General features: G+C 39.8%; 1 protein-coding gene across 9 annotated transcripts in view; it reads right to left on the reverse strand.

The window, feature by feature from the left end:
- Nucleotides 1-472: 472 nt before the first annotated feature.
- Nucleotides 473-25,063, reverse strand: part of LOC122564925 (neuronal calcium sensor 1) — a 177,249-nt gene continuing 152,658 nt past the window's right edge. For all 9 annotated transcript variants that reach the window (XM_087998311.1, XM_043720411.2, XM_087998303.1 and 6 more), the window contains 6 exons: nt 8,627-8,765; nt 7,674-7,752; nt 5,551-5,639; nt 2,905-2,982; nt 2,262-2,385; nt 473-1,063 (listed from right to left, as the gene is read on the reverse strand). In XM_087998311.1, coding sequence (XP_087854437.1) covers nt 2,287-2,385; nt 2,905-2,982; nt 5,551-5,639; nt 7,674-7,752; nt 8,627-8,765 — 484 coding nt within the window. In that variant the 3' untranslated portion in view covers nt 473-1,063; nt 2,262-2,286. The remainder of the gene's footprint in view (nt 1,064-2,261; nt 2,386-2,904; nt 2,983-5,550; nt 5,640-7,673; nt 7,753-8,626; nt 8,766-25,063) is intronic.

Here is a 25,063-nt window from a genome sequence, read left to right on the forward strand (position 1 = left end):
CACTGTACAAGTACTGTACCACGCATTAAGATACTAAATCAAATTAATTCTGTAACGTGGTGATTTAAAGCCTCAAAACCAATGCAGGTCAGATCAAGCTACAACCTCCTTCCATTAAATGCAACCATGATTATATTATGTACCATCCCTATTGAACCATGGTCAGCCCAATTCAGGTTATTTTTCTGCTGACCCATAAATGAAACATTAACTTATAATATTACAATATAAAATATTACAACTGAGGATCTCAATTGTGTACAGCAGATAAAAAAAACAGGTGAATTGCAAGGGCACAAGATTAGACAACAGCTTTTGTCCTGGATTTGTATTATTGCCCCATAATGCGTTTCAAACTGCACATTGCCTAGAGTTAAACAGTGTCTGAGAAGATATTAAATCAAGAAACTATCATAACTTGAACATTTGCAATGGTAAGAAATTGGCTCAGTTATGATACAACAGTTGGATATTCACAGTTCCTACAAGTTTGATTTAATTGCTGATAGGTACAAGTACAGTTTTGAAAACTAACATCCTCTTTGCCTCAAAATAAAAGACAGCACAAGAATACAATGCTATTTTGCGATTAAATAAATAATAAACATGATAAAACACATTTCACTTAAAGCACAAAACACACACACAAATCTCACTTTGCAGTACTCCGCTGCTATCATTTTCTGACAATACAAGAACAGCAATTTATTTTTTGTTCATTTAAAACAGTAATTGAGGCAGCCAGTGCAGCCAAACAAAAATAACTTACAGCTAGAGCAATTTAATTCAGTCTAAAATTGTACAAAAAGGCAAATATCAATGCTCCTTTCGATCAAGTCTTTCCAAAAAAATGAGGTGTGTGTCTACTGCAGAGTTCTCAACTGTAAAAAAAACATTTTGGGTTCTTAAGCTGAGATTGGCAAATGGAGACAAGCAAAAGAGCTCAGCTTGCACACACCCGTGCACTCCTGTTCACATCTGGGTGAAGGTGAGCGACTGCTGGACCATCGAGCTTCTGCACAGAACCGTTAAAATGGCACCAAAATGGTTCATCCCTGGACATCTGGAAAGGAAATGGATAAATGTTCAATACTGTAGATAGAACCATAACTGGCAGGGTCTATGGGCAGTTACTGATAGGATAATTGGGGCCAGTTTACATTCTCTTTTTTCATTTCCTATCCTGACTGATGTTCTTACAGATTCCAGGTGCATACCTAGTCTGTCTTCAGTTAATTGATCTTGCACAAGGTGACAGTGAGCCTTTGAGTTAGGAAAAGAAATCAGATGGATTTTCTGCTTTGACTGTTATCCGGTGACCCTTGCTGGAATAAATGCACATTTGAGCGGGTGAGGATCATAAAAAATAATACTTCCACTCAAGCACAAAGATCATGATACAGATATTCTAACAGCCAGACAGTTGATGCTGCAGTGTAGGCTGGAGTTGCATGTTGGGACACAGCTGAATCCCTAATGCAACTTATTATGTGGGAATTGACTGGGACATTGAAACATTCAATTGATAATTCTGTATCTGTAACCCTCTGAAAAAGGCTCTTTAAGTCAAAGAGACTTTGAGGGCTTTGACTCATCTAAGCTTAATAGTTACCCAGGAAAAGTTACAGGATTAAAAACCTACTCTCATTCCTGTGTTACTTCAAGAGAACAACCAACTCACTATTGACGAGGCTCTCCCACAACCAGCACCATTATGGGGAGGCATTGGTTTATCGCTATACTATTAATCCAGAGACCTAGGTAGTATTCTGGGGACTCTGGTTTGAATCCCACCTTGGCAGATGGTGAAATCTGAATTCCCTAATAGTCTGGAATTAAGAGTCTAATGTCGACCATGAAATCATTGTTGATTGTCAGAAAGATCCATCTCGTTCACTAATGTCTTTTAGACAAAAAAACTGACATTTTCACTTGGTCTGGCCCATGTATGACTCCAGACCTACAGCAATGTAGTCGACTGTTAACAGCTCTCTAGCTATTAGGGATGGGCAATAAATGCTGATTTAGCCAGCGATACCCACATCCTGAGAATGAATTTAAAAATCCCTGATCCCCTGACACCCCCGCAGCCAGAGCCCACATCACTAATATAGTTTGAGTTATCAAAGGAGTAATCCTAATAATGGTATTAGGACATATTATTTTATATTCATAAAATTATACAGCAAGACTTTATCAAACTTTTATGGCAGAAAACATGTATATCTGTAATTTGAAGAACCAAGGCTATTGTAACCTACCATGGCACAAGGGTGGTTACAGGAACTATACTAGGCCATCATATAGAGAAAGCGCTTGGACGATGGATGGATCTGCTTTCGATCCCTCTTGAAACTCCTGTAGGGTCAATTTTCCATCAGCATTCTGTAATACAGGTAACCAAAATTACTGAAATAAAAACAAAATATTATGGATGCTGGAGATTTGAAACAGAAACAAAGTGCTACAGAAAGAGTCATATCAGACTCAAAACATTAACTCTCTTTCTCTCTCCATAGATACTATCAGATTTGCTGAATTTCTCCACTACTTTGTTTTTATTTTAAACAGAATTACTGAACTGCCATAAATGTAGGGAAAATATGTAAAGCTCCCCAAAACCAACTGATAAGTGCAAATACAAGGTTAAGTTTTAATTGGCAAAAACACTGTAATACTCATTTTCAACTGTTCCATCTTGGCAGTGACATAGCGGAATGGAGCACATGGCAAGGAACCATCCAATTGTCATTGCCATTCAATGGAATGCCAGTTGGGCAGACTCTGGAATGGCCAGTCAATGTAATCTATCAGGTAACAGCTCACGCTCTGAATTGAGAATTAGTCTTGTTTTATATTCAGTTACGATTTAATTAAAACTGAAACAATACAAAATCTCATTACCTTGTCCATCATGGCAAAAATCCTATCCACTCGTTTCTCTGGTGTATTTTCCTCTTCAGGGAGTTCCACTGTATTACCCTAAGGGCCCAGAACATTACATCTTAAAAACTAAGAATGGCAAAAACTTTAATAAAAACCAACATTCTATATAATCTGACCTAAACACATGTTTATATACAAATCTAATTGGACCAGGAGCCACGATTACAGAATATCTGTCAAACTAATGTGTTCTTCAATGTTAATGAGTATGGTTGAGTCTGGCAATGGGAGGAGGGACTTAACCTGGTAAGAGGGTGGGCAGACAGGTTGGGTCCTGGGCAGGAGAGGGGCTGTCATGTCATGGGTGTGTAAGGGGTCTGGTGAAGGTATAGTTTTCAGGTAGGTGTTGGAGTTTTTTGGGGAGGGGAGAACAGGTGGTTGAACAGTTATTCAGGGATTACACTATGAATTTAATAGTTTAACTTCCCATGATTAACTATTTAAATGAATACAATCAAAGGGTTTCAAGTGTAGGAGAACTGTCAAGCAGAATTTCCTCAACAATTCCTTTGAGGAATGGGAATTTTAGTGCTTCTATGCACAACTCCTATCTATACTGGAATACAACTATCTAGCAATTGGAAAATTTAGGGCAATATTACAAATCAACAATAATAAAAAAGAATGGAGTAAAAGTCTCATTGTCTTGACTGCAGTGAACAAGGAAAATGTTCACAGAATGAGGGAGGTGGAACATAGGTGTTGAAGTAGGTATTTGAGCACTTCGTGCCTTCCCATTATTTTAGACTATAGCCTACATTTACCACAACACCATTCCCCTGCACAATTTTCCACATCCTTTTATGACATTACTACGTAAGAACGATAATTTAATTTGGTGTGGAGCATAATTCAAACAGAGATGTTCTCTACATATTCAAGAGTCTGGATATCTCCCTCTAACGAAAAGATGCACGAGAGATGGGTTGGCTGCCTTTTAATTTGTTATCATTTTACAGTGATAGATGCAAGGTGGGGACCATTTCATCAATCTATAACTTTTGACAAATAAAAACTTTGATTTTGTGCATTCTCTATAGTTCACTTCTAGTTTAAAGTGGATGAGGAAGTAGATGAAAGTTTTAATCTTCTTTTTGCAGGTAATTTTGCCCACTCTGCCATATTTGCCAATTAACGAGGTTAAAATTGCCTTTATTTTAGCTTCCAATTCAAATTATCATCAATAACTGCTACTGGGATCATCATAATCCTTACTGACTGAAACTTAAGGACAACCTCTTTTATTCAGCAGAAACTGCACATTTGATTCTTTATTCATCCTTATTCTGATTCTTTCATTTTCAATATGGTTATGTTTTAGTTTTACAAGAGTTTGCAATAGTTTATCTTGATTGAAGTTTACTTTTAAGGTTTAAAAAAACCTTTTGTGGGTTTGGAAGGTGCTAAGATCTTTGGTAAATTTATTCAGTGCATTTGGTAGATATTACAGACTGCTGCTATGAAGCATTAATGATGGATGGAATAGCTGTTTGTGGATGTGGTGCTAATCAAGCAGGCTGCTTTGTCCTGAATGGTGTCAAGTTGCACTTATCCAGGCAACTGGGGAGCATTCCATCACACTCCTGACTTGTTCATTGTAAATGGTGGACAGGGTTTGGAGAGTCAGGAGATGACTATAGCATTCCTAGCCTCTGAACTGTTTTTGTAGCCACTGTATTTATATGTTGAGCCCAGTTGAATGTCTGGTCAATAGTAACCCTCAGAATGTTGATAACAGTAAATTCAGTGATGGTAACACCATTGACTTTCAATTGGCAGTGGTTAGATGCTCTCTTATCAGAGATGGTCACTGCCTGACATTTGTGTGGTGTGAATGTTACTTGACACTATTCACCCCAGGCTTGAATATTGTCCAGGTCTTGTTTATTTGTACATCGGAGGAGTCGCGAATGGTGCTCAATATTGTGTAATCATTGGCGTACATCCCTGACCTTATGGTGGAGAGAAGGTGATTGATGAAGCATGGTTGGGCCTAGGACACTACCCTGAGGAACTCCTGCAGAGATGTCTTGGATCTGAGGTGATTGACCTCAAACCATCTTCCTATGCACCAGCTATGACAAACCAGCAGACAGTATTCCCCCAATTCCCATTGATTCCAGTTTTGCTAGGGCTCCGTGATGCCACCTTGATGTCAAAGGCCGTCACTCTCACCTTACCTCATTGGGGTTTCAAATCAGCTGTGGTGCAAATCAAAGAAACTGTTCTTATTCTAAGCTGGATGCTGGAAACAATCTATACAATAGTATATTGCTTGTGCCTGCAAAGCCCACAGCCTGCCACATATATTCAGCACTCATGATTTACTAAATTGGGTTTCCAAGAATAAAAATGTGCACAACCTTGGAAGGTTAAATCCTTATTTATAAGGGAACTGCCAGTATTTAAAAATAAAAATTCTCAACTTTAGGCACAGTAAAATGCATATAATTTATACCTTATTTTGAAATTATTTTTAAAAATTAAGAGAAAATATTCCTTGAATATCAAGAAACAGACTATTTCAAAAGAGAGAAAATATAGTTTATTTACAAAACTGGAAGACAAAAGTACAATTTATGTTGGTATTAATAAATTACTTACCACCATCTGATAAATAGCATCCACAATATCCAGCATCTCATTCCTGGTGATGTAGCCGTCATTATCTAGGTCATACAATTTAAAAGCCCCTGAAACAACATGTCAAACATTACTGTATGTTCAAAATTAGTGCTCCCAGGCAGTCCACCAAAACCTAATCTTTGATAATCATGTTCATGTTAACATCTCAACTACGACCTAACCAAAGCTGACATTTACTCTACAACCATTATTCCGCGAGACACTATTAGACAAGACACATGTAGATGGAGAAGAAGGATTTCAGTAACACAATGAAACATGTGAAATGTCTATGTTAAGTCCACTTATACTGTGAAATGATGCTGCAGGAGAACTCCAGATTATTTTCTTTTAAACTTAGGTTGTGTGTAGACAGTATTTTAAGTGACAAAATTAAGTACAAATGGTTAGAAGGTCTGTGATTAGTTTGAGTTGTTGAGATCTGCAATTATCTGAGTACAGTAATGTAGTGTAGTGTCACTTCTTTTCTTTATTCATTGAAAGGATGAAATGCAGGCGAGGCCAACACTTATTGCCCAACACAGGTTGTCATTGAGAAGGTGGTGGTGAGCTGCATTTTTGAAGTGCTGCAGTCCCTAAGTGTCGGCACACATACAGTGCTACTAAAGAATGATGTTCCAGGATTCTGACACACCAACAATTTAGGAATGATGGTATAGAAAAAAAATCAGGATAGTGTGAGATTTAGAGGAGAGCTTACAGATGTTTCCATGCATCTGCTGCCCTTGTCTTTTTAGGTGGTAGATGTTATGGGTTTGGAAGGTGCTGGCAAAGGTGCCTTGCTGAGTTACACCTTGTGGATGGTACACACATGCTACAGTATGTTTGTGGTGAAGGGAACCAATTAAGGTAGTTGATGGAATGCCAATTAAGTGGGCTATTTTGGTAAATTTCATGCATACAGTCAGTTTTGATATAACGCGATGGCTCCATTCTTGTGGGATCTCATGTTCTAAGAAAATCATACAATAAATGCGCCATTTAAACTAATGGGGCAGGAATCGCTATAGCCAATACAGGTTAAGACAGTTCGCATTCTACAAATAACGGTCTAATTGTGTTAAAGCCAATTTGCGTTGAAGAAACACAAATCCAGGCAATGGAGAATTTTCAATCACACTCATAACTTGTGTCTTATAGATGGCAGAAAAGCTTTGGGGAGTTAGGAAATGAGTTACCTGCTGCAGAATTCCTAGCCTCTGGCCTACTCTTGTAGCCACAGTACTTATGAGACTGGGGTTCAGTTAAGTTTCTGGTCAATTGTAACTCCCAGGATGTTGACTGTGAAGGCTTCAGCAAAGGTCATGGCATTGAATGTAAAGGGAAAATAGTTAGCATGTCTTGTTGGAGATGGATATTTCCTCATACCTTTATGGTGTCGATAATACTTGCCATTTATCAGCATAAGCCTGAATATTGTTCAGGTCTTGCTGGAAGCGGACACGGACTGTTTTAGATAACTGAAGATTTCCAAATGGTGCTGACTATTGTGCAATCGTTGGGAGAATATCCCCATTTCTGACCTTATAATGGAAGGACAAAGTAGCTGAAGTTGATTAGGCTAAGTACAATGCCTTGAGGAATTTCTGCAGTGATGTTCTGGAACTGAGGTTGATTATTAGACCAATAATTCAGAGATTGATTGATAAGCAAGAAAAGAAGTGACCATAAACCTATTAAGAATGTCATAAAAATCCACTGGTACACTAATGTCCTTCAGGGAAGGAAGTCTGGCATCTCTACCCCCTGACCAATACATCACTCCAGTCCCACAATAACTTGAATGACTCTTAATTGTCCTACCAAGTGGCCTAGTAAACATTCAGTTGTACTAAGCTTTTCTCAGGAAAACTAGGAATAGACAGTTAATGCGAATTATATTAGTTTTAAAATTATATGACAGTGGCTTTAGAAAGTGGATTATATTTCAAATTGCAACACTGAAGTTTTTTTTCAAAAAACATTAAAACTCCACATTTGTTCAATTGTGTGCAATTAGTACTGAGAATTGAAGATGAAATATTGAAGAAATGAAGACTAAACAAAATGAACAGAAAATTTGGGTCAAGTGAGTTACTTACATCGTAGTTTCTCATCCAGAGTCCCTCTTGAAGTTACTGATAGTGCTTGGATGAATTCAGAGAACTCAATTTTTCCATCCTGAAATCCATTTAAAAATGCACCTTCATCAATTAATTTGTGAATTACTTTGGTTTTCAGCTTTATCTCAGTTGTAACGCTTTTGACCCTGATTCACAAGATTTTGGGTTCGAATCCTATTGCGGGATTTACAGTCATTGAGTCATACAGCATGGAATAAACCCTTTGGTCCAACTAGTGCACGCGACCATGTTTCCAAACTAAACTTGTCCCACTTGCCTGCATTTGGCCCATATCCCTCCAACCTTTTCTATTCATGTACTTATCCAAATGTATTTTAAATGTTGTAACTGTACCTGCACCCACCACTTCCTCTGGCAGTTCATTCCACAACAAACCATTCTCTGTGTAATTCAGCATACAATATAGAGGCTGTCACTTCGATGTATTTATTTGTGAGTGTTGCTTTGTTGAGGGCACTGTCTTTTGAATGAGATGTTAAACTGATGTGCCATCATTTCGGATTTTAAACGTAATGTATGTTGCTGTAGCCAAAGCTCATTGAGCAATTTTCACATGCACTATTCAACTAGTTTGAAAATTATTCTTCAAGCCGCATTCAGTCACAATCCAAACAATATAAACTAGCTCTCCATTCTAAACAGACATTTATTCAGCTCACTTCCAAACATGTCAACTGACACACTAACTGCTTTATTTGATAGTTTGTCCCATGTACTCATTAGCTTGTGGAGACAAGCCACATCATATTGATCTGAAATCCTGCAAGTAACTTGTTAATTTTAAGGATGTGCATTTCAACTCAGCTTGAAGTGTGCACATTATTACAAGTTAAGTCTGTTTCTCTTGTGAAACTCCACTGAGGTCAAATTTATCTTCTTCAATGGTAGAATCTAGAAAACAAGCTACTCACTTTATTTTCATCAAACACATTGAAGACAAATGTAGCAAACTTGGTTGGGTCTCCACAGGGAAAGAATTGTTTGTAGATTTTCTGAAAGCCTGCTGCATCAAGCTGTCCACTGGGGCAGTCTTTAATGAAACCTTTGTACCTGTCAGACAAAATATTAATGAAGATTATTTTACCAGTAAACTTACAAATTAAAATGACACACTTCAAATAAAATTTTAATTTTAGAATTAAAGAACAGTGATATGTGAAAATAGCTTCAGAACTCATTTAATCATGGAATGGTTACAGCACAGAGGGAGGCCCACACATTTGGTCCATCATGTCTGCGTCAGCTCTCTTAAGAGCTACTCAACAATCTCACCTATTTTTACTTGTAGCCCTACAATGCTCTCTCGTCACATTATAATGGAATTGCGCTTTGCAAACTACAACCAAATCAGCTTCCTCAGACTCTTATTTTGAAACCCCTAATCACATACTGTATTATAAAGCCATTTCTCATGTTGCCTTTGATTTACAATTCACCCATCAGGATAATCTGAGAAAGACTGAGTATGTTTCAGGGCCAAAGGTGGCAGCCTTGGGCTCTTCCATGATATTGCACAATAAGATAAAATTCCATTGTTCATAAGGGATGCATTTCCAATAAATATCATAATTGGTAGCTTTTACAAACAGTGAAAATGGCCAACTGCATGTGTACAATTCAGAAAGCACGCATAGTGTGCACATTTATTCTTGGAAAACTACAGATGAATAAACATCAAAGTCACAGTGGTCAAAGAGATACCCATTAAGTGTCCCACTTGTCAGTAAATTCATGAGGGGCAGGCATGCGAGCAGTGGGACTATACTGCATAACTTGAACAAGGTTCACTTACCATCTATTGCACTAACTCTGGAAAGGCCTAAAGGCTGCTTTTGGCCTAAAAGGTGCTAAGTCAACCATGAAAGAGGAAGGTGTGTCAAAGATTTGAGCAATTGGTGAAGCCAGTAAGTCCTCTCACACTGCTGCTTTGCAGTAAACACACAAGTGGCATTCTCCACTAAGAGGATATTGCTGCCAAGCCAAAAACGGTCTGCATATCACACAAATCAGTAATATGGTATATGAACTTCAGTTCAGATTTCCAGCATTCGCAATATTTTGCTTTTCTATGAATTTCAGTGTTGGTGTGAGACCAGGAATGTTAGCTATATATTCCAATGACTGGTGGACTGTACCAACTACTCCTTCGACTGTTTACAGCAGGGTGTATGCTGGCATTGCTCCCAATATTAGATGTGGTTTTGCTATTGGACAATAGGTGCAAAATAACTCTTAATACACTTAGAATTACACTGAAAATCAATTTAAGATTATCAGTTTGGTTCACAATGTGATTAATTTGCTATATTTATTCACACACAGGACCACATTCTTTGCATGGAAAAAGAATAGGTCAACACATTGTACCTTTTTCACTGAGTAAAGGTCTATGAAAACAACCAATTCTTGCTGCATCCCTATGGCAATGCCTTAAATCGTCAGCTTATCTACTAGGTCAGAATTTAATCAGTTAACTAAGGCAGTTGAGAGATCCTGCTGCATCTCTATATAGCTCGTTCCGCTATAACACACGTTTCGTTAATGCCAATTCGCTATAACACGATTGACGAATTGGCTACACTGTTACTATAGGAGGACCTTTAAAACCATGTATTGGTTAAAAGGTGATTCCGGCACCATTAGTTTAAATGGTTCTCGATTTTCTTATAACATGGGTTGCACAAGAATGGAACTACTGTGTTATTACAGAATCCGCAGTAGGTTAAAATCTTCGAGGAGAAAGTGAGGACTGCAGATGTTGGAGATCAGAGCTGAAAATGTGTTGCTGGAAAAGCGCAGAAGGTCAAAAGGATGCCTTCCTTGAAGAAGCTCTCTTCCTCCCTCTACAAGGATTTCAGTGAGTCCCTCTCTCACTGCACACCCCAGGTCATCTCCTCTGCACAGAAGCCACCTATCGCATCTCCAACGCCCCTACCCCAAGCCCCTACCTTTTATCTTATCTGCTGGACACACTTTCCTCATTCCTGAAGAAGGGCTTATGCCCAAAACGTCGAAACTCCTGTTCCTTGGATGCTCCCTGACCTGCTGCGCTTTTCCAGCAACACATTTTCAGCTCTGATCTCCAGCATCTGCAGTCCTCACTTTCTCCTCGAATATTTATGTCCACAATATTGGCAACATTTCCCATCATGTTTCAAGAAAATACTCATAACTACATTTATCTATTCTAAAGCTATCATCATACTTTTAAATATCAATCTTAATCAGTTTTCCCAAATGGTCTTGCTTCATCTACTACAAATATTGACTCTAGGCACTGTTCCACTTGATATCTGAAGACATAATAGGGGAACTCTGACTCTTCTCACTTAGTATCACATGAGAATGTTTCAATAGTGTCATAGAGTTATACAGCACAGCAATAGATCCTTCAGTCTAACACGTCTGCGCCAAGGGACATTCCAATCTGGCCTAATCCCATTTGGCAGCATTTGGCCCATATTCCCCCGAACCCTTCCTATTCATATACCCATTCAGGTGTCTTTTCAATGTTGTAATTGTACTCAACTCCACCACTTCCTCTGGCAGCTCATTCCATACATGTACCACCCTGTGTGTGAAAAGGTTACCCTTCATGTCATTTTTAAATTTTTCGCCTCTCTTCTTAAACCTATGCCGTCTAGCTTTGACCTCCCCTACCTCCCCTACCCTGAGTAAAAGACCATGTCCATTCACCCTATATATGCCCATTATGATTTTATAAACCTATAGAACATAGAAAATAGAAGAATACAGCGCAGTACAGGCCCTTTGGCCCTCGATGTTGCGCCAATCCAAGCCCACCTAACCTACACTAGCCCACTATCCTCCATATGCCTATCCAATGCCCACTTAAATGCCCATAAAGAGGAAGAGTCCACCACTGCTACTGGCAGGGCATTCCATGAACTCACGACTCGCTGAGTAAAGAACCTACCCCTAACATCTGTCCTATACCTACCACCCCTTAATTTAAAGCTATGCCCCCTCGTAATAGCTGACTCCATACCTGGAAAAAGGTTCTCATGGTCAACCCTATCTAAACCCCTAATCATCTTGTACACCTCTATCAAGTCACCCCTAAACCTTCTTTTCTCCAATGAAAATAACCCCAAGTGCCTCAGCCTTTCCTCATACGATCTTCCTAACATACCAGGCAACATCCTGGTAAACCTCCTCTGCACCCGTTCCAGTGCCTCCACATCCTTCCTATAGTATAGCGACCAAAACTGCACACAATACTTCAGATGCGGCCGCACCAGAGTCTTATACAACTGCAACATGACCTCAGGACTCCGGAACTCAATTCCTCTACCAATAAAAGCCAGTACGCCATATGCCTTCTTCACTGCACTATTTACCTGGGTGGCAACTTTCAAAGATCTGTGTACATGGACACCAAGATCCCTCTGCTCATCCACACTACCAAGTATCCGACCATTAGCCCAGTACCCCATCTTTTTGTTACTCATGGGTCTGATGGGTCACCCATCAGCCTCCGATGCCCCAGGGAAGATAACTGCAGTCTATTCAGCCTCTCCCCAAAGCTCAAACTTTCCAGTCTTGGCAATAACCTTGTAAATTTTTCTGTACCCTGCTCAAGCTTTACACTAAGGATTTACAGATCATTAAGTCTGACCTCCATTATGAGCCAGTCTTCTGTGACCATCAAGTCCCGAGTTGGAGCTTGAACTCAGAGATTCTGACCCTGGGATTTGAGACACTACAGCTTGTTACTTTGTTAACAATGGCAACGATTGCGGGGTGGCACATTAGCACTGTGATTCACACTGCTCCCTCACAGCGCCAGGGACATAGATTCAATTCCAGCCTCGGGTGATGGTCTGTGTGGAGTTCACACATTCTCCCCGTGTCTGCGTGTGTTTTGTCTGTATGGTCTGGTTTCCCCCCACAGTCCAAAGATTGCAGGTTAGGTGGATTGGCCACAGGAAATGCAGGTTATAGGTTCGGGGTGGGATGCTCTTTGGGGGATTGCTACAGACTTGATGGGGTGAATGGCCTCTTAATGAATTGTAAGGATTCTATGATTTCCATATCCAACCTGTTGTTTAGTTGCAGCTTATACAAGTTAGATAACTCCAACTGGAATGTTATGAATGAACTTGCACAAGTGTCCCACAACACCAAAGCAATCAAATTACTATGAACACAAGCCAGTACTATGCAAACAGTCCCAACTTTATTAGGAGACAAGTTACAATAGCTTTTAATGTTATCTCTGATCCTATTTGGTCTCTTAAGCTTACAAGCTTCCCCAGTCTCTCAGAGGTTTTACAGAGCTATTCTCTCTCTCTCTCTTTCTTTTCCTCCTCCCCCACCTCCCCCCGGAATGAAATTGATTTTTGTCAGAACGATGAAAGGAGCTTTCCTTTTAAGCTTATGAACACTGCTGTGATGAGTCAGCAGCTGAAACAAAAAACAAAGACCTTCACTCAATTCAAAAAACAGACCAATGCCTGGGGAATAACTCCGCACTATCTGTACACAGAGACACTGCAACTGTGGAACCAACAGAAAAACTATTTACACAAAGGAATTGCACCAAAGACAGAACTGAGAGATGGGAACAGAGATGCAGGCTTCCGTTAAAACCATCAGACAGAAATACATGATAGAAAAAAGTATTTAAAACAATTAACAGCTTGTCCTAATCCCCAGCCCTGAATATCACCCTCACCAAAAATCCCCATCCTGATCCAATCCCCTCCCTCTCCACTGACCCAATTACTTACCTTCTCTCCTTAATCTTTTACATTTACCTTTTTTCCATCTTAGAATGCACACTGAGAATGACAATCATCGAGGCAATAATGCAGTCAAATGTCCCAATTAATATTTCTTAGAGCGATGAACCATTTATCACAAAGTTGTTTATTACTTTATGAACTTCTACTGCATGACAGCTACCAATATCGTTCACAGAATATCAAATAAAGATGTTTTAAATAGTGTTGCATGTAAGAAAGGCATTAGGATCATGTGAAAAGGGCTGGCTTTGGCACAGATTCCATTTCAACTCTATCACCCTTCAATATTTACCCACATTTCTGCCATATTACACTTTTTGGAACCCGACATTCACGTAACAACAGTCTTACACGGTACTTGTAAGAAACTATGTCAGTGTTGTCTCACAAGTAGGCATCACAAAAATTGAGGCTGTGATTATCCACCAGTAGTTTCATTAAATTGGTCATATAGTTTAGTTGTCAGATGCCAGGTTCCCAAGAAAGTTGTCTCTTTCCAGTTTAATTAGGGAAGATACATGATATGAGGACAAAAGCAGCACTTCAAGAGATATGTAGAATGCCATCATCAAAAAAACACACATTGATCTCTTTGGAGACCATTGCCCTGGACAGAACCAGATGAGGATAAGGTCTGTGGGAAGAATTCCAGCATTTTGAGATTCAATAATGTCAAGTCAAAGAGAAAAAGTGAAAGCAGCAAAAAGCACTATTAATGACTTGAGATAATGATACACGTCCAGACATCCCATGTGACAACGAAAACTTGATGCACCATGAAGACTGACAGATTCCAAACTGGCCTCATTAGCCACTTAGGACCTATGAGTGATAGCCAAGAATATGCGATAATAAATACCAATTGTCAGTGATGTTAAACTGGTGTTACTCAATCAAGCAACATTATAATCCCCATTCGATTTTCCTAGTCATGACTCACTTATCATGCGTTTCTACATTGTTTGTGTATGTGTATATGTATATATAAATGTATATATATATTTAATTTTAACCAGAAACACATAATTTATTTAACTTTCATCCTTTCAACAGTATATGACATTGCTGTCTTTTCTAGCTTCAACTACCAGATCAATTCTTTTTGACAGCCTTAGAAATAAATCTTCTATTTATTCCTTGTCATGCTATGCTCCCTGAAGCTAAGTTTTATTTCTGCTGTTTAAACACGAGTTTTGTTTAAAGCTTACCTAAGTTTGTCAAATGCTACTCTAGACTTTACTTCTTTTAAGAAAATAAGTTCAAACTGTGCTGGCCATACAGTTCCTTGATAGCAACCTGCTCCAAATTTCAGTAAAATCATGGTTGATCTAAAACAACTCCACACTCCTAAACAAAATACATATTCACTTTTTTCTCTTGTGATCAAAGATCTATCAACATTAGTCTTGAAGTACTTAATCACTGACAATTATAAATATTCGTAATCCTGAGTGAAGAAATTGCTCCTCATCTTAACTCTAAATTCCCGATCCTTTATTCTGACAGTTCTACTTTACAGTAAGGTAAAACAACTACTCAGCGTCTACCTTATCAGGCCCTTGAAGAGTTTGATACTTTTCAATGAAACAACCTCTTGTTCTTCTGAATTACTTGGGACAAATGCCCAGTCTACGCAATCTCTCCTCATCATCCCATCCCTGGAATCAGTTCAGTGGACTTTCAATGGTTCTCATCAAAGGTAACCATATATCCTTCCCATACATAAGACGACCACCATTTCCAGATAGACCTTCAAATCTAGTCAGTATCACATTGTTAACTGTGGGAGCTTGCAGTGCACAAAGTGGATAAATATATTTCCTATATTACAATGGTGACTACACCTCAAATGTACTTAATTGGCTGTAAAATGCATTGTGCCATTCTAATACGGTGAAATGCACTATGTGAATGCAAATATTTTGCTTCTTTCCTTTCATGTGCAATCTCAGCAAAGTTCTTCATAAATTCAGCAAAACTACCTCAATCTCAAGTAGCAAACACTTAACACGAAAGGCTAATATAACATTTATCTTCCTAATTACGTGTTGTAGCTGCTTGTTAACTTTCTGATTCATGTCAAGCAACATCCTATTCTCTCTGCAGCAGGCACCTTGCAAGAAAAGTGCAATTCTCCCTAGACCATAAGACGTAGGAACAGAAATTAGTCCATTCAGCCCATTGAACCCGCTCTGCCATTCAATTATGGCTGATAAGTTTCTCCCACATTCTCCCCGTTACTATTGATACTCAAGAACCTGTCTATCTCAGTCTTAAATCTACCCAATGAACTGTGGCAATGAATTCCATTGATTCACCACTCTCTGGCTGAAGACGTTTCTCCTTATCTCCATTCTAAAAGGTCTTTCCTTTACTCTAAGGCTATGCCCTTGGGTTCTCTCTTCTCCAATCAACGGAAACATTTTCCCAACATCTACTGTGTCCAGGCCATTCAGTATTCTGTATGTTTCAATTAGATACCCCTTCATCCTTCTGAACTCTAACGAGTATAATCCCAGAGTCCTCAAACGTTCCTTAAATTGAAGGAACATTTGAGCCTTTCATTCCTGGGACCATGTTCACAAATCTCCTCTGACCATGCTCCAGGGCCAATGGACCCTTCCTGAGATATGGGACCCAAAACTGCACATAATACTCCAAATATGGTCTGACCAGAGCTTTATAGAGCCTCAGACATACATCCCTGCTTTTATATTCAAGTCCTCTCTAAATAAATGTCATCATTGCACTTACTTTCCTAACTACTGATTCAACCTGCAAGTTTACCTTGAGAGAGTCCTGGACTAGAACTCCCAAGTCTCTTTGTACTTTGGACTTGTAAATATTCTCTCCATTTAAAAAACACTCCATGCATCTATTCTTCCTACCAAAGTGCATTTCCTCACACTTTCCCATGTTGTATTGCATCTGCCACTTCTTTGCCCACTCTTTTAACTGTCCAAATCCTTCTGCAGAATCCCCACCTCCTCAATGCTCCTATTTTTGTAAAGTCTGTAAACTTAGCCAGAATGCCTTCAGTTCCTTCATCTAGATTGCTAATGTATAAAATGAAAAGTCGTGATCCCAGAACTGAGCTTTGTAGAACAACTTGTCACCAGCTGCCATTCTGAGAAGGACCCTTTTATCCCCAGACTTTCTGCCTATGCTAACACATTATCTTTGACACCATGGGCCCTTATCTTACTCAGGAGCCTTCTGAGCACTTGTCAAATTCTGTCTTAAGTGCAGATAATTAACATGTGTTGGCTCTCCTTGTCTAACCTGCTCATTACTTCCTCAAAGTTACAGTGAATAAACTTGTGACTTTTAGAGGTTCTTCCAGCCATCACCTAAAAGTTAGCTTATCCAATATGCAGGTCCCTCCTACTATATCCAGTATTTTGGAATAACTAAAACCCCAACTCCCAAACTTCTAACTAACCACAAAGACAGACAGAGATGAGAGAAAGAAAGAGAAAGAATGAGCAAAATAGAAAAACAATAAGATTAACCAGGAATGGGAAAGACAAAACATAACAATCCACATCATAGCAAATACTCCTTTCAATGGTATTTGAAACCGAGACAAGCTGAGATGGGACTGAATTGGTTTGTGGTTGAACTGGCCAGTTATACCAAGAGCTGAAGTTTACTGGCTCCATTCTCAAGTATGGACTGCTTCCATTCTCACTTAAAGGTAACGGTAAACTTAAAATAAGACTGTAAAGAAAAGATTTTAGTGAAAACTTTCTGATCGATCATGTGTTAAAACCAGGCATGAGGAGTTCTGATATTCCAAATTAAAAACCGATATTATGAGCAAAGCATAATATTTCTTGCTGAATTAGTAACGTGAACACATCTTGGTTCAAGTTTACTACAAAGGTACAATGTAACTGTAAATCTCTGTCTCAAATACATTACTGGGCACGGAATCTATGGAAGTAGACCTTGAAGTTTGATCAAATTGTAATGCCAGCTCCCACTTTTATCAGAGTGTGTTGCTAGAGCTTCATGTATCAACATTTACAGTTCTTTTCACAGATGCAGGTCTCATTTTAAAGCAAGTTAAAAATAAAATAAATCTCCCCTAAAAGAAGTGATTTTCACTAGAGTCGAATTCCACATGTGCCTGCTGCGATATCATGTCTTCCTAGTTTGCACATCCTTCACATCCAAACCCACATAGAAAATCCTGGAAAGCTATTTAATTGTAACATCTCACCCTGCCCACAAACATGCATACTTTAATCTCTTTGGATAGCTATCAGCAGAGAGTACTTTGGCTGACATTTTCATCCTGTTTTTTTTAAACCTGACTGACCAAAATGTTGGCACACTTTTGTTATTTAGCTAAGTTGAGAGCAAATCTGATAAAATTTATAATGTGCCATTCATGGCCTTACGACTTTCCAAATAACAATGAGACAATGACAAAATAATCTGATTCAGTAGTGTTTATTAAGCTATAAATTGATCAGGGTACTGGGGAAAATGTTCCTGTTCTTCATAATATTGCTGCAGCACATTTTAACTAGGAGAAAGTGAGGACTGCAGATGCTGGAGATCAGAGTCGAGAGTGGGATGCTGGAAAAGCACAGCAGGTCAGGCAGCATCCGAACAGCAGGGGAATTGATGTTTCGGGCAAGAGCCCTTCATCAGGAATATTAAGTCCATCTAAATGGCTGGAGCTCTGTTTAAGAATCCGACTGAGAAAAGACCACTGCCACCACAATATTCTCTCAATACTCTACTGAAATGTCATCCTTGATTTTGTGCTGAAGTCTCTCAGGTACAACTACAACCTTTTGTCTCAGCACACAGTCATGACTGATAGTCTAATAGTTTGGTAGCAGGGGAACATGGCTTTGATGGATACACTCACCAACCTGGATGAGAATATCAGTACTCAGTGCCTCCAATTTTCAAACACTGAGTACTAGGCTGGAATAAATACAGCCAGAAGCATGCACTGCTTTGCAAACTAATAAATCTAATTGCTCAAAGCCACTAAATACAAAGGCAAGATGAAGATGCTAAAAGTTACAATATAGCACTGTGAAAATGGGTTCAAACTTGTGTAGGATCCACTCTGATTGGCTTTTTTCTCCTGATGCTGAAAACTCATTGTTTTGGGGATGTAGCCTTTTGAGAGATTGTTTAATCAAAAATAACTGCACAATACTGTTCCATAAAGTACATAATTGAGGACATTTGTGGACCATAAAATGTTCTTCAAAAGCATAAACAAGGTTATACATGCTTTGGAAACTGAAACAGCACAGATCATCTTGTTTCAGGGCTTTTGTATTGTCACTATCTAGACGTTACCACCAACGCAATTGGGACTTGTAACTACAGATGCATTTTAGCCACAAAGGGGAAATATGTTACAACATATTGAAAGTTTATGATAGAAATCAGTTACTGTGAGCTTAAGGATCCTGTACACATCTCCGAAAACAGCCTGCAGATTTGAGCAGTGTTGTAATTAGATCTTCAATAATGTGCACAAAAAAAATCATTCTACTTGGAGCCCATCAGATAAACTAATCAGCAGTTGTTCAATTACTACATGTTAATTTCAATACATTCTTCTTCAACAAACGTGATCAGTATTCAGGCAATTGTTAATGTAATAATACACTTTCTGCATAAATATTCAGGAAGCAAAACATTGTTTCCAATGATCTTGTATGAGAATATAAACTAATTAGTGAGAGTGGACAGATGGTCACATTTCATTCTTATTTGGATTAGCTGACTCAATTCAGAAAATCAGTGCACTCCCTGCAGAACAATGTATCCTTTCAATTAATAAATCAGAATGCATGTTCACTGTATCTTTAACAGAACTTTTATCCTATGGTTGTGACAGGTAATGTGCTTTTTATGATTTGCACAATTAGGGCACTCAATTTCTGTGATAATGAGTGTGGCACAGTTCAGAGCCGTAACTGTAGAATACTTATCAATTCTAAAGTGTATTTAGCTTATCGCATTTAGCAGCAGGCTAGCATTGCTGGCTGAACATGCTCCTCAGTACATGTGCAATCAGTTGAATTGAGCAGTACACTGATGGGAGTACTGTATGTAAAATAAGATTTATATGTAAGGAAAACCATTAAGATGCATGAACCTAATTAGCTTTTAAGTGATTCTGATGTTCTTGCATCCATTGCTCTATCATGAAATGATCATTAATTTTGTGTAAAATGCCCTAATACAAATACTTTATATTTTGCTTACTTGCTTGAGCCAGTGGCCTTTCTTGTCTTTTTAAAAATTCATTTGTGGGATGTGGGTGTTGCTGGCTAGCCAGCATTTATTGCTCATCCCTAGTTGCCCTTGAGGGCTGGTGGCGAGCTGCCTCCTTGAACTACTGCAGTCAACCTCTCATATGTTAAGTAATACTCCAGATCAATCTCTCATACTTGTCTAATCTCTCATTTACCTCAAAAATCAATTGTCAGATTTCTACAGTAGTAAAAAAAGGCCAAAGAACAGCGGTCTTCTCTCAAAAAGATTTGGAACATAACAGTGAAGAAGTAATGCATCAATTTCCTCGAATTCCAGGAGCAGCAATTATTGTTTCATTTGCTGTTGCATTGTTTTGGAACTTTGGAAAACAAAAGTCAAAGCAACAGCAGTTTTAAAAGGGAGAAGATCAGACAAAGGAAGCACGTGGTGAGGGCAGTGCAGGAGAGAGAGAGAGAAAACCTGCACAGTTACTGCCATTGCTGTTTTGAATTCATGTATCGCTGGACATTGGAGAGTGTCTGGGAAAATTGACAAACAGTGAAATTCACAACTAATCTTGGAGGAACCTGTTTGGGCGAAGTTCACAGCACAGAATCAGATAAGTTAATTGTTGTTTTAAGTGTGTCCAATAGAAAGGCTGCAGTAGTGAGTAGAGTGGGTTCATTCTTGATTATATGTTTTTAGAGATATGTCTCTTGATTAAACTTAAAATATAAGCCATAACTATTAATCTAACCTGGGGCAGTGTTTTGTAGAGGAATAAGACGGTGTTATTTTCTGGGCTGTAGATTGTGAAGTAGCAAAAATGGCCTTTAGTACAGTGATATGTACTTCTTGTCAGATGTGGGAGTTTAAAGAAAGTTTAAGGGTTACTGCGGATTATATCTGCCATAAATGCTTTTGGATGCGACTCTTATCAGATCGAATGGATCGGTTGGAGAGACAGTTAGAAGCAATGAGGAATTTGCAACAGCAACAACATGTGATGGATGGCAGTTATAGGAAGGGGGGAAAGTCTCAGATACAGTGACATAGATGGGTTAATTCCAGGAAAGGTAAGAGAGGTAGGCATCTAGTGCAGGGGTCTTTTGTGGATATACCCATTTCAAACAGGTATGCTATTTTGGAAAATGTTGGGGATGATGGATTCTCAGGGGAACGTAGCACGAACAGCCAAGTTTCTGGTATTGAGACTGGCTCTAATGCAACGAGGGATATAGCGGCTTCCAAGAGATCAAGTATTAGGGGATTCTCTAGTCCGAAGTACAGACAGACGTTTCTGTAGCCAGCAGCGAAAAAGCAGAATGGTGTGTTGCTTCCCTGGTGTCAGGGTCAAGGATGTTTCAGAGAAGGTGCAGAATGTTCTCACAGGGGAGAGGGGCCAGCAAGAGGTCATTGTCCACATTGGAACCAATGACATAGGAAGGGAAAAGGATGACCTTCTGAAGGGAGATTACAGAGAGTTAGGCAAAAATTTAAAAAGGATGTCCTCGAGAGTAGTAATATCTGGATTACCCCCGGTGCTACGAGCTAGTGAGGGCAGGAATAGGAGGATAGAGCTGATGAATGCATGGCTGAGGAGATGGTGTATGAGAGAAGGATTCACATTTTTTGGATCATTGGAATCTCTTTTGGGGTAGAAGTGACCTGTACAAGAAGGATGGATTGCACCTAAATTGGAAGGGGACTAATATACTGGCAGGGAAATTTGAGCTGCTCGGAAGGATTTAAAATAGTAAGGTTGTTGGGGGGTGGGGGGAGAGTGTGGGACCCAGGGAGATAGTGAGGAAAGAGATCAATCTGAGACTGGTACAGTTAAGAACAGAAGAGTCAGGGCAGGCAGGGACAAGGTAGGACTAATAAATTAAACTACATTTATTTCAATGCAAGGGGTCTAACAGGGAAGGCAGATGAACTCAGGGCATGGTTAGGAACATGGGAATGGGATAGCCTAGCGATTACAGAAACATGGCTCAGGGATGGGCAGGACTGGCAGCTTAATGTTCCAGGATACAAATGCTACAGGAAGGACTGAAAGGGAGGCAAGAGAGGGGGCGGGTGTGTGGCATTTTTGATAAGGGTTAGCATTACAGCTGTGCTGAGGGAGGATATTCCCAGAAATACATCCAGGGAAGTTATTTGGGTGGAACTGAGAAATAAGAAAGGGATGATCACCTTATTGGGATTGTATACCCCCAATAGTCAGAGGGAAATTGAGAAACAAACTTGTAAGAAGATTTCAGCTATCTGTAAGAATAATAGGATGGTTATGGTAGGGGATTTTAACTTTCCAAACATAGACTGGGTCTGCCATAGTGTTAAAGGTCTAGATGGAGAGGAATTTGTTAAGTGCATACAAAACAATTTTCTGATTCAGTATGTGGATGTACTTGCGAGAGAAGGTGCAAACATTGACCTACTCTTGGAAATAAGGCAGGGCAGGTGACCGAGGTGTCAGTGGGGGAGCACTTTGGGGCCAGCGACCATAATTCTATCAGATTTAAAATAATGATGGAAAAGGATAGACCAGATTTAAAAGAGTCACAGAGTCATAGAGATGTACAGCATGGAAACAGACCCTTTGGTCCAACCCGTCCATGCCGACCAGATATCCCAACCCAATCTAGTCCCACCTGCCAGCACCTGGCCCATATCCCTCCAAACCCTTCCTATTCATATACCCATCCAAATGCCTCTTAAATGTTGCAATTGTAACAGCCTCCACCACTTCCTCTGGCAGCTCATTCCATACACGTACCACCCTCTGCGTCAAAAAGTTGCCCATTAGGACTCTTTTATATCTTTCCCCTCTCACCCTAAACCTATGCCTTCTAGTTCTGGATTCCCCTATCCAGGGAAAATATTTTGTCTATTTATCCTATCCATGCCCCTCATAATTTTGTAAACATTTATAAGGTCACCCCTCAGCCTCTGACACTCCAGGGAAAACAGCCTCAGCCTGTTCAGCCTTTCCCTGTAGCTCAGATCCTCCAACGCTGGCAACATCCTTGTAAACCTTTTCTGACCCCTTTCAAGTGTCACAACATCTTTCTGATAGGAAGGAGACCAGAATTGCATGCAATATTCCAACAGTGGCCTGACCAATGTCCTGTACAGCCACAACATGACCTTCCAACTCCTATACTCAATACTCTGACCAATAAAGGAAAGCATACCAATCGCCTTCTTCACTATCTTATCTACCTGCGACTCCACTTTCAAGGAGCTAAGAACCTGCACTCCAAGGTCTCTTTGTTCAGCAACAGTCCCGAGGACCTTACCATTAAGTGTATAAGTCCTGCTAAGATTTGCTTTCCCAAAATGTAGCACCTCACATTTATCTGAATTAAACTCCATCTGCCACTTCTCAGACCATTGGCCCATCTGATCAAGATCCTGTTGTAATTTGAGGTAACCCTCTTCGCTGTCCACTACACCTCCAATTTTGGTGTCATCTGCAAACTTACTAACTGTACCTCTTATGCTCGCATCCAAATCATTTATGTAAATGACAAAAAGCAGAGGACCGAGCACCGATCCTTGTGGCACTCCACTGGTCACAGGCCTCCAGTCTGAAAAACAACCCTCCACTACCACCCTCTGTCTTCTACCTTTGAGCCAGTTCTGTATCCAAATGGCTAGTTCTCCCTGTATTTCATGAGATCTAATCTTGCTAATCAGTCTCCCATGGGGAACCTTGTTGAATGCCTTACTGAAGTCCATATAGATCACATCTACTGCTCTACCCTCATCAATCTTCTTTGTTACTTCTTCAAAAAACTCAATCAAGCTTGTGAGACATGATTTCCTATTCACAAAGACATGTTGACGGTCCCTAATCAGTCCTTGCCTTTCCAAATACATGTACATCCAGTCCCTCAGGATTCCCTCCAACAAATTGCCCACCACCGAGGTCAGGCTCATCGGTCTATAGTTCCCTGGCTTGTCTTTACCGCCCTTCTTAAATAGTGGCACCACGTTTGCCAACCTCCAGTCTTCCGGCACCTCACCTGTGACTACCGATGATACAGCTGAAGTTCCAAATTGGAGAAAGGCTAATTTTGACGGTAATAGGCAAGAACGTTCAAAAGCTGATTGGGGGCAGATATTCGCTGGGAAAGGGATGGCTGGAAAATGGGAAGCTTTCAGAAATAAGATAACGAGAATCCAGAGAAAGTATATTCCTGTCAGGGTGAGAGGAAATGCTGGTAGGCATAGGGAATGCTGGATGGCTAAAGAAATTGAGGGTTTGGTTAAGAAAAAGGAAGCATATGTAAAGTATAGACAGGATAGATCAAGTGAATCCTTAGGAGGGTATAAGGGCAGTAGAAGTATACTTAAGAGGGAAATCAGGATAGCAAAAAGGGGACATGAGATGGCTTTGGCAAATAGAACTAAGGAGAATCCAAAGGGTTTTTGCAAATATATTAAGGACAAAAGCGTAACTAGGGAGCGAACAGGGCCCCTCAAAGATTAGCAAGGCGGCTTTGGTGTGGAGCCACAGAAAATGGGGGAGATACTAAATGCGTATTTTGCATCAGTATTTACTGTGGAAAAGGATATGGAAGATATAGACTGTAGGGAAATAGATGGTGACATCTTGTAAAATGTCCAGATTACAGAGGAGGAAGTGTTGGATGTCTTGAAACGGATAAAGGTGGATAAATCCTCAGGACCTGATCAGATGTACCCAAGACCTCTGTGGGAAGCTAGGGAAGTGATTGCTGGGCCTCATGCTGAGATATTTGGATCATCGATAGTCACAGGTGAGGTGCGAGAAGACTGGAGGTTGGCAAACATGGAGACACTGTTTAAGAAGCGTGGTAAGGACAAGCCAGGGAACAATAGACCAGTAAGCCTGACCTCAGTGGTGGGCAAGTTGTTGGAGGGAATCCTGAGGGACAGGATGTACATGTATTTGGAAAGGCAAGGACTGCATGGGGAGAGTCAATATGGCTTTGTGCGAGGGAAATCATGTCTCACAAACTTGATTGAGTTTTTTGAAGACGTAACAAAGAGGATTGATGCGGGCAGAGCAGTAGATGTGATCTATATGGACTTCAGTAAGGCGTTCGACAAGGTTCCCCATGGGAGACTGATAGGCAAGGTTGGATTTCACGGAATACAGGGAGAACTAGCCATTTGGATACAGAACTGGCTCAAAGGTAAAAGACAGAGGGTGGTGGCGGAGGGTTGTTTTTCAGACTGGAGGCCTGTGACCAGTGGAGTGCCACAAGGTTCAGTGCTGGGCCCTCTATTTTTTGTCATTTACATAAATGATTTGGATGCAAGCATAAGAGGTACAGTTAGCAAGTTTGC

Source organism: Chiloscyllium plagiosum, unplaced genomic scaffold, assembly GCF_037043375.1.
Source record: "Chiloscyllium plagiosum isolate Xiang-an unplaced genomic scaffold, Cpla_swu_hap1 HiC_scaffold_21, whole genome shotgun sequence".
Taxonomy (NCBI): Eukaryota; Metazoa; Chordata; class Chondrichthyes; order Orectolobiformes; family Hemiscylliidae; genus Chiloscyllium; species Chiloscyllium plagiosum.